This window comes from Pleurodeles waltl, chromosome 4_2 (genome assembly GCF_031143425.1).
Source record: "Pleurodeles waltl isolate 20211129_DDA chromosome 4_2, aPleWal1.hap1.20221129, whole genome shotgun sequence".
NCBI classification, from domain to species: Eukaryota; Metazoa; Chordata; class Amphibia; order Caudata; family Salamandridae; genus Pleurodeles; species Pleurodeles waltl.
In genome coordinates, this window is record NC_090443.1 from 732,742,858 (window position 1) to 732,753,843 (window position 10,986).

At 48.4% G+C, this 10,986-nt stretch overlaps 1 protein-coding gene across 1 annotated transcript in view; it reads right to left on the reverse strand.

The window, feature by feature from the left end:
- Positions 1–10,634, reverse strand: part of TGFBR3 (transforming growth factor beta receptor 3) — a 399,166-nt gene extending 388,532 nt beyond the window's left edge. Inside the window, exon 1 of the mRNA XM_069232346.1 lies at positions 10,333–10,634. Coding sequence (XP_069088447.1) covers positions 10,333–10,393 — 61 coding nt within the window. The 5' untranslated portion in view covers positions 10,394–10,634. The remainder of the gene's footprint in view (positions 1–10,332) is intronic.
- Positions 10,635–10,986: the final 352 nt, after the last annotated feature.

Sequence of the window (10,986 nt, forward strand, 5' to 3'; positions counted from 1 at the left end):
GTAACAAAATAAACTGATAAGCGCCTCAGCAGCAGAACGCCAGCCGCCCTACCGCCAAAGGAAAGGAGCAGGTTCTGGCTCGCCCCGCATCCTTTCCTGTACGCCTTCACTTCTAGGCACTTGCATTCCTGGTATTCTGCTGTCAGTCATACACCGGGGAGGTCGGAGTTTATTTAGAAAGTGAAGAGCAGCGGCGTAACCGAAAATGTACTCCCCCCAAAAATATCTTGGGGGGCGCCTGAGGTTACCCCACCCACGCCATAACTGCTCAGCCGCAAACAAGCCACCCCTCACTACGCCCAAAACCTCCTCAGCGTGATTCAGCCTTGCTGTTAGTATCAGCGGATCTCCGTTTTCATTACTGGCTTCTGGCCTGTTGCCAGTGTACTAGGGAGCCCTTCGCCCTCTTTAAATTAGGAGAGATCCCCCCATAAATTTGGCGAGGCCACCTAGCCAGTGTATGTCATGCTCTTGGTCCGGGAGGTCAGGGTTCATTTATCACTGCTGGCGGCAGTGTTAGTGGCCAGTGAGAATGTCGGTGTTCACAGTAGTTGTGTGAGACAATTTCAGCTTAAATATAAAGCAGGATATGCCTATGCAGGTACGGAAGTAAGGTGTTTTCCACACCTGAATTTGGCCTTGAGGACTTAGGTCAGGAAGCCTCATTTCGGACGCCGCCCAAGAACGTGCAGGATGGCCCTTCTAATCGAGTGACTGCTGGAAGGGTGTCCAATCAGATTGGCTGTAACATCGGATAGTTTCCGAGCTCTGGTTAACTACCGATCAAACAATTAGAATTGGACTGTGCTATAATAGTCTAATTGGCTGATCAAAGCCAAACAATGCTGTAGAAGCATGAACCTTCCTGTACACCTTTGCGGCCCAGGAAAGGAGGGTGGACATGTGTGATGCTGACAGGCCAATGGGAATCTCTACAGGCCCAATCACATGGAGGGACTTCGTATGTTCATTACCCCGTCTGGATAGGAGCATTACTAGACCTGCCAAGCCACAGCCAAAGTAAATAAGTACAAAATATTGTGCACCCCCTTAACTACTAACACTTTGATTGAGTGTGGGGGGCGGGGGGGCAGTCTGGGTTTAGTTGACATCTGGAGACAAAGGTGCATTTTATAAATTCGGAGGAAAATGCATATACAACATTTTTAGGTCAAGGTGGACATGGCAACGAGTAGGGAGGAATTTTGGGGAGGCCAATATGTATTTATCACAACTGGTTTCTGAATGTACTTGCTTCTAAGAAGGTGGGGTGTGTTTAGCGATGTAATGGTTGGAATATATGTTGCTGCGGAGTGGGGGGGGTGAAGTTGCAGTGATGAAGAGTCGGGGTATATTTAGTTACAGGATGTTGGGGTGTATTTAGCAAAGGAGATATTGGCTTATTTAGTGGCAGACAGCAGAGTGTATCTAGCAACAGGGTCTTCCAGGGTTTATAGAGTGATGAGAAGGTCAGGATGTAATAATCGATAAAGTGCATTAGAATGTACTAAAAGAACCCTTTCTCCATTTACACAGAATGGGTAAAGGCCTTTGGGACATCAGGCCCCGGTGCATTAAAAACGAAACTGTCATTTAAACAATGTAGAATAATTAGCGACGAAGAGAGCGGAGTTCATTTACTGGCATGGAGCCGGGGGATATTAAGCGTCTGGGAGAACAGACTGCATTTACTCTCAGGGAGACTGGGGTGTATTTTAGCGACATGGAGAACGGTGTATTTACTGTCAGGAAGACCGGGGTGTATTCAGGGGCGTAGCTTGATCAGTATTATTGGTGGTGGGTGTTAGCGTCAGATTTCCCGACAATCTCACTGACACATGATGCTAAAATAGATTATAGGACAAGCAAGGCGCACAGAGGGTGGAAAGGGAGGGGAATGCGGATCGGTAGGTGTACTAAGTGAGAGAAAAGGCTTTATTTTGTGAAATAACCAACATTTTTGAAGTCTTTCCAAACAGAGACACAGGGAGTGTGTGTGGATGTTTTTTTGTCTGTGTATGTATAAAGTCCAGGTCTAATCCGGAAGTCACATTACTATACCAGACTGACAGCACCTGCAGCCAACTATTTATTATAAGATACATTTGTTAGGGGGTGTAACACCCCACACACCCCACCAGAAGCTATGGGAGAATAGAGTTCATTTAATGACAGGGAGATCGGGGTGTGTTTTAGTGACAGAGGGCATTTACTGTCAGGGACACCAGGGTGCATTCAGGGACGGGGACATTACAAAGCATTTACTGACCAGAAGGACGGGAGACGTTGGGTAACTGAGGAATCAATATTGATCCATCTAGGAACACGAACATCATTTTGTGAAGGTGAGAAGGTATTTGCCTAAGGGTCACCTAAAGTTGTGGAGGTCAGGGTATTTATTTTACAATAATGAAGTCAGTGTTTTGCAATCGAGAGATCATTTAGCCTTTAATGACAGGGGGCTCCGCTTGTATTTAGTGACCAGAGAGGTAAGAGTTTACTTAGCTATGGGGTCACGGTTCATTTATTGAGAAAGGGCAGGAGGATGCAATTGGTTATGACTGAGACGATGCAATGGTGTATTTAGTAATGGAGGGGGTCAATGTTCAATGCTTACATGGTTCAATGTGACCAGAGTTAGTAGTTACTTAAAAATTAAATATTTCTTGATGGATGATCGAGGTGTATTTAACACAGGTAGGCGAGGATACATTTAACGACTGGGGAGTAATCAGAATTCACCTGACCAGGGGTATTTGGAACATCACAGTGTATTTATCCTTCCGTTAACATACTCCACTGTCTCACTACACCCTGATCAACCCAGTGGCTCTTGGGGCGAACAGACATTGAGCGTGTCAAAAAGTGTGCAGGAAAATCCGGATTTGCCAGGATGTTGTGGAAGTTAGGATGTACTTGAGAAGGTCAGGGTATACAGGTTTTGTTGATATGCTCTGGTGAGGCCTGGGTGTATTTGGGGAGGTCAGGGTGTACAGTTTTTGTCAATATGGTCTAATGAGGTCTGGGTGTATTTGGAGATGTCAGGGTGTACAAGTTTTGTTGATATGCTCTCATGAGGTCTGGGTGTATTTGGAGATGTCAGGGTGTACAGGTTTTGTTGATATGCTCTGGTGAGGTCTGGGTGTATTTGGAGATGTCAGGGTGTACAGGTTTTGTTGATATGCTCTGGTGAGGTCTGGGTGTATTTGGAGATGTCAGGGTGTACAAGTTTTGTTGATATGCTCTCATGAGGTATGGGTGTATTTGGAGATGTCAGGGTGTACAGGTTTTGTCGATATGCTCTGGTGAGGTCTGAGTATATTTGAGGAGGTCAGGGTGTACAGGTTTTGTCAATATGCTTTGGTGAGGTCTGGGTTATTTGGGAAGGTCAGGATATACAGGTTTTGTTGATGTGCTCCGGTGAGGTCTGGGTGTATTTGGGGAGATCAGGATATACAGGTTTTGTTGATATGCTCTGGTGAGGTCTGAGTGTATTTGGGGAGGTCCGGGTGTACAGGTTTTGTTGATATGGTCTAATGAGGTCTGGGTGTACTTTGGGGGGGGTCAGGTTGGGTGTACAGTTTTTGTCAATATGCTCTAGTGAGCTTTGGGTGTATTTAGGGAGGTAGGGATATATAGGTTTTGTTGATATGCTCTGCTGAGGTCTGGGTGTATTTGAGCAGGTCACCGTGTACAGCTTTTGTCAATATGGTCTAACAGGGTCTGGGTATATTGGAGAGGTCGGGTGTACAGGTTTTGTTGATATGCTCTGGTGAGGTCTGGATGTATTTGGGGAGGTCAGGGTGTACAGTTTTTGTTGATATGGTTTAATGAGGTCTGGGTGTATTTGGAGATGTCTGGATGTACACGGTTTGTTGATATGCTCTAGTGAGGTCTGCGTGTATTTTGGGAGGTCAGGGTGTAGAGGTTTTGTTGATATGCTTTGGTGAGGTCTGGGTGTATTTGGGATGTCACGGTGTACAGGTTTTGTTGGTATCCTCTGGTGGGGTGGTGGGTGTATCTGGGGAAGCCAGGATGTACAGGGTTCGACGACATGCTGAGGCCAGATCTGGGTGTATTTGGGGAAGTCAGGTTGTACAGGTTTTGTTGATATGGTCTGGTGAGGTCTGAGTGTATTTGGGGAAGCCGGGGTGTACAGGACTCTTCTTGAGAAGAACAGGTGTTGAGTATGTCAGGATGTTTTCTATGCAGACTATGTTTGTTTTCAGAGGTTGACCTGTACTTGGGGATGTCAGGGTGTCATTTATAGAGGCTGCATGTGTTTGGGGGGGCAGGATGAGGTAGGGGAGGTAAGAGTGTATGTGCGAAAGCAAAAATATGTTTTGTAAGATCGGGTGTATTTAGGGATGTCAAGAAGAATTAGGGGAGGGAAGTTAGGTGTGCTTATGAAGAAAAGGTTAGATTTGACTATGTGAGGGTGTGTTCCGAGTTTGGGTGTATTTGGGAGGTCAGTATGCTTGGGCAGAACAGGTTTGATTTGGTCATGTCGTGCTGGGGATGTAGGGAGGTGGTAGAGCGATTACAGTGCTAAGGAAGAACAGATTGTATTTGAGAATGTCAGGATATGTTCTAGTGAGGTCTGTATGCACCTGAAGAGGTCTGGAGTATTTGGAGAGATCATGGTGTATCTGAGATGGCCTGGGTCAGTGCTTTAAATGGAAATATAGGAGTACAAGTACTCACTATTTAAAGTACCTGTTTGCTCCTGAGAAGTGCTCGTACTATTCCATTAAATGTACTGTAGGAGTGCTGAGAAGTACAGGTACCCAGTACGGAACAGAACCTGCCCATTTAAAGCACTGGCTGGGTGTATCTGGGGAGTCCACAGTGCGTTTCGGAAGACCTGGGTCTATTTAATGGTCAGAGTGTATTTGGGGATGCCTGAGTGTTTTTCGAGATAACACGTTATATTTGGGTATGCCGAAAACTATTCCGAGAAGCCTCAGTGCATTTTGGAGGTCGGGTGTATTTGTAGAGGCCGGGCTGCATTTAGGCAAGCGTGGATGTATTTCTGGAGGTCAGGGTGTACTCTGCAAGAATGGAGTACTTGGCGAGCTACGCATATATCTGGTGAAGGTAAACTTGGAATCTAATAAATGTATTTGGAATACCATGGGGCACATGGTATAAAGGCGGCAGCGGTGGCTTTGGTAAGGGAGGTGTGGGTGTATTTGAAGACAACGGGGGGTGGTTAGTAGGTTAGGAAGGTTCTAGGAGTCTTTCATAACCCGTGACACTGTCACCCTACTTCGACTTTCAAACAGTGCAGTTATAGAGAGACAATTGCTCGTCGGGTCCTGGAGAAAGCTTATTTCCAGTGCAGTGAGAGGCGCTAGACCTCGGAATCAGAAAAAGAAGGTGAAAACTTCAAGCTTCGATGCGAAAGCGGGCTATGGTGTGAGAGTGGGGGGTAAAAAGGGCGGGGGCAATAATGCTTTCAAGCAGTAGCCTCTCTGGAAAGGACATACGATACCAGGAGGGCGAAATATGCTAATCCATTGAACCGCGACTGGCCTGCATCCGGACTCGATCAGCGGGCTGACATTGTCACCTCTCAGTGTATAGTGGTGCGACGCGCGCCCGCGCTGACAGAGCGAAGTATCGGCGCGGACGACACACGTGTGGATCGTCGACCACATAATTCTCCACACAGCACCTCTCGTCACAGAGCCCCTTGAACCCATACACCACCAACAAGCACAACCAACCTGGTGCCTACGTCAGAGCAGTGTGATTCCCACGTACAGCTTGTGCCCGCCCTAGCTTCATCGTACAGCATCAGCATCTACACTGCTTGGACACAGTACCACACTTGCACTGTCTGACCCCCTCAATACCATCAACATCTACACTGTCGGGACGTACTACCACACTTGCACTGCCTGACCCCCTCAATACAATCAACATCTACACTGCCTGGACATCATGCCACACCCGCACTGTCTGACCCTCGAACATCAACATCTACACTACCTGGACACCCTACCACACCTGCACTGTCTGACTCTTCTAATACCATCAACATCTACACTACCTGGACACCCTACCACACCTGCACTGTCTGACACCTCTAATACCATCAACATCTACACTACCTGGACACCCTACCACACCTGCACTGTCCGACACCTCTAATACCATCAACATCTACACTGCCTGGACACCCTACCACACCTGCACTGTCCGACACCTCTAATACCATCAACATCTACACTACCTGGACACCCTACCACACCTGCACTGTCCGACACCTCTAATACCATCAACATCTACACTACCTGGACACCCTACCACACCTGCACTGTCTGACCCTCGAACATCAACATCTACACTACCTGGACACCCTACCACACCTGCACTGTCTGACTCTTCTAATACCATCAACATCTACACTACCTGGACACCCTACCACACCTGCACTGTCTGACTCTTCTAATACCATCAACATCTACACTACCTGGACACCCTACCACACCTGCACTGTCTGACTCTTCTAATACCATCAACATCTACACTACCTGGACACCCTACCACACCTGCACTGTCTGACACCTCTAATACCATCAACATCTACACTACCTGGACACCCTACCACACCTGCACTGTCTGACTCTTCTAATACCATCAACATCTACACTACCTGGACACCCTACCACACCTGCACTGTCTGACTCTTCTAATACCATCAACATCTACACTACCTGGACACCCTACCACACCTGCACTGTCTGACACCTCTAATACCATCAACATCTACACTACCTGGACACCCTACCACACCTGCACTGTCTGACTCTTCTAATACCATCAACATCTACACTACCTGGACACCCTACCACACCTGCACTGTCTGACTCTTCTAATACCATCAACATCTACACTACCTGGACACCCTACCACACCTGCACTGTCTGACACCTCTAATACCATCAACATCTACACTACCTGGACACCCTACCACACCTGCACTGTCTGACACCTCTAATACCATCAACATCTTCACTACCTGGACACCCTACCACACCTGCACTGTCCGACACCTCTAATACCATCAACATCTACACTACCTGGACACCCTACCACACCTGCACTGTCTGACACCTCTAATACCATCAACATCTTCACTACCTGGACACCCTACCACACCTGCACTGTCCGACACCTCTAATACCATCAACATCTACACTACCTGGACACCCTACCACACCTGCACTGTCTGACTCTTCTAATACCATCAACATCTACACTACCTGGACACCCTACCACACCTGCACTGTCTGACACCTCTAATACCATCAACATCTACACTACCTGGACACCCTACCACACCTGCACTGTCTGACACCTCTAATACCATCAACATCTACACTACCTGGACACCCTACCACACCTGCACTGTCCGACACCTCTAATACCATCAACATCTACACTGCCTGGACACCCTACCACACCTGCACTGTCTGACACCTCTAATACCATCAACATCTTCACTACCTGGACACCCTACCACACCTGCACTGTCCGACACCTCTAATACCATCAACATCTACACTACCTGGACACCCTACCACACCTGCACTGTCTGACACCTCTAATACCATCAATACCTACAGTGCGTGGACACCCTACCACACCTGCACTGTCTGACACCTCTAATACCATCAACATCTACACTACCTGGACACCCTACCACACCTGCACTGTCTGACACCTCTAATACCATCAACATCTACACTACCTGGACACCCTACCACACCTGCACTGTCTGACACCTCTAATACCATCAACATCTACACTACCTGGACACCCTACCACACCTGCACTGTCTGACACCTCTAATACCATCAACATCTACACTACCTGGACACCCTACCACACCTGCACTGTCCGACACCTCTAATACCATCAACATCTACACTGCCTGGACACCCTACCACACCTGCACTGTCTGACACCTCTAATACCATCAACATCTTCACTAACTGGACACCCTACCACACCTGCACTGTCCGACACCTCTAATACCATCAACATCTACACTACCTGGACACCCTACCACACCTGCACTGTCTGACACCTCTAATACCATCAATACCTACAGTGCGTGGACACCCTACCACACCTGCACTGTCTGACCCCTCAAACATCAACATTTGCACTGTCTGGACACCATACCACACCTGCACTGTCTGACCCTCTCAAACATCTACACTCTCTGGACACCCTATCACACCAGCACTGTCTGACCCCCTCGAACAGCATCAATATCTACACTGTTTGGACATCCAAGCACATCTGCACTGCCTGATCCTCTCAAACATAAACATCTGCACTGCCTGGACACCCTACCACATCAGCACTGTCTGACCTCTCTAATACCATCAACACCTACACTGTCTGGACACCTTACCACACCTGCACTGTCTGAACCTCTCAAACATCAACATCTGCCCTGTCTGGGCACCACACCACACCTGCAGTGTGACCCCCTCTTACTGCATCAACGTCTACACAGCCTCTCTCTTACAGTATCAACACAGTCACAGTCCGACCCTCTTAACAGCATCTGTACAACTCACTCTCTCTTATAACATAAACATCTAAACAGCCTGACTCTCCCTTACAGCATCAACATCTCCACAGTCCGGCTCCCTCTTACAGCATCTGTAGCTGCACAGCATGACTGCCTATTACAGACTCAATGCGTGCGCAGTTCGGTCCCTCGGAACAGCCTCTGCAGAGCATGACTCCTTCTTACAACATCAGCATCTGCACTTCCTGAGCCAGCGTGTCCCCTCGTACAGCATCATCTACAAAGACTGTCCGTTTTAAACAGCCTGTTCCCTCCTACAGGATCAACATCTGAAAACTCTGATCACTCTTACAGCAACATCTGCACAACCTGACTCCTCTTACAGCATCAACATCTGCACAGCCTGACTACTCTCACAACATCTGTAAATCGTGACCCACTCTTACAGGCACATTTACACAGCTTGACTCCCTCCTACAGCTTCAACATCTGTATAACCTGATTCCTCTTACATCAACCTCTACACAGCCTGACTCCTCTTACAGCATCATCTTCTGCGCAGCCTGATTACTCTCACAGCATCTGAAAAGCCTGACCCACTCTTACAGTAACATTTTGCATAGCTTGACTCCCTCCTACAGCTTCAACATCTGTATAACCTGCCTCCTCTTACAGCATCAATATCAACACAACCTGACTCCGCTTACAACATCAACATCTGCACCACCTGACTTCTCTCACAGTATACACACCTGTACAACCCGGCTTATCTTGGAGCATCAACATCTGCACAGCCAGGCTCCTCTTACACCTTCAACGTCTGCACAGTCTGGCTCCTCTTACAGCATCAACATCTCCACAGCCTGACTCCTCTTACAGCTGCAACATCTGTACAGCCTGACTATTCTCTCAGCATCCGAATTTGAAAAGCCTGGCTCACTCTTACAATAACACCTGCACAACCAGACTCCCTCTTACAGAATCAACTTCTGCATAACCTGCCTCATCCTACAGCACCAACATCTGCACAGCCTGACTCCTCCCACAGCATCAACAGCTGCAAGGCCTGAATCGCCCTTATGGTAATTGCACAGCCTGATTCCCTCTTACTTACATCAACATCTGCACAACCTGGCTTCTCTTACAGCATCAACATCGGCACCACCAGACTCCACTCACAGCATAAACATCTGCATAGCCTGACTCTTCGTACAGCATCAACATCTGCACAGCCTGACTCCTCTTACATCAACATCTGCACCGCCTGACTCCTCTCTCAGCATAAACATCTATACACTATGGCTTATTTTACAGCATCAACATCTGCACAGCCAGACTCCTCTCACAGCATCAGCCTCTGCACAGCCAAACTACTCTCACAGCATCAGCCTCTGCACAGCATACCTCATCTCGCAGCATACACATCTGCACAATGCAGCTTCTCTTAAAGCATAAACACTTGAACCGCCCGGCTTCTCTAAGAACATCCACACTTGCGCAGCATGTCTCCTTTCGCTGCATCATCATCAGCACAGTCTGACTCCCCTTACATCAACATCTGCACAGCCTGACTCCTCTCACAGCATAAACATCTGCACAACCCTGCTGCTCTTAGAGCATCAACGTGCACAGCCTGACTCCTTTCAGAGCATAAATATCTGCACAGCCCGACTTCTCCTAAAGTATGAACACCTGCACAGCCTAACTCCTCTCACAGCATCAACATCGCACAGCCCCGCGTGACTTTCCATCCTGTTGCCAGGGGGTTCGGGACTCACCCGCAGTTGCCGAGCTCCAGCTGAGCAGCAGGACAGCAGCGAGGAGTGCCGCGGCGGGCATGTCTGCCGAGGGTGGTGGTTGTTCCTGGGTACAGAATTTGAGAAGCGCTGTTCCTCAGACTCTAAATTCCAAGTTTTGAGGTCTGCCGCCCTCAGGGACCAAGATCTGAGCTGGGCGAGTCTCCCGGTCTCAAGTCCGTCCCGCGCACCCCCTAACACCAGCCTGACCGCGGACTTCGGCTAAGCATCTGCTAGAGCCTCCGAAGAGGGTCCCCGTGCTGGCCGCTGAGGGGCGTGTCCGCTCAGGATGAGATGGGCGGGGCGGAGAATCCCGTGGAGGGGAGATCCGTGGGCGGAGTCGGGGGCGCGAGCTTAAATTGCCCCGCCTGTGTGCACAGTAGTCTCGCCTAGAAGGTGGAGCTCGCTTGTATTGCGTTTAATATTGATGGTTGTTGGGTTATTAAACGTGAAGGGCGGGGCGGACCCTCGCGTGTGGCTGTATACTGTACACTGAAAGGCCAGGGATCTTAAACCGTGATTGTTTTTTTCAGAGAACTTGGTGCTCAAGGCGCTAGCGCTATGCCAGAGTAGATGTGTAGTCAGCACTGTTTTAGTAGGGGGATGTTTTATTATGGGAATTTGAGTACAAGATCT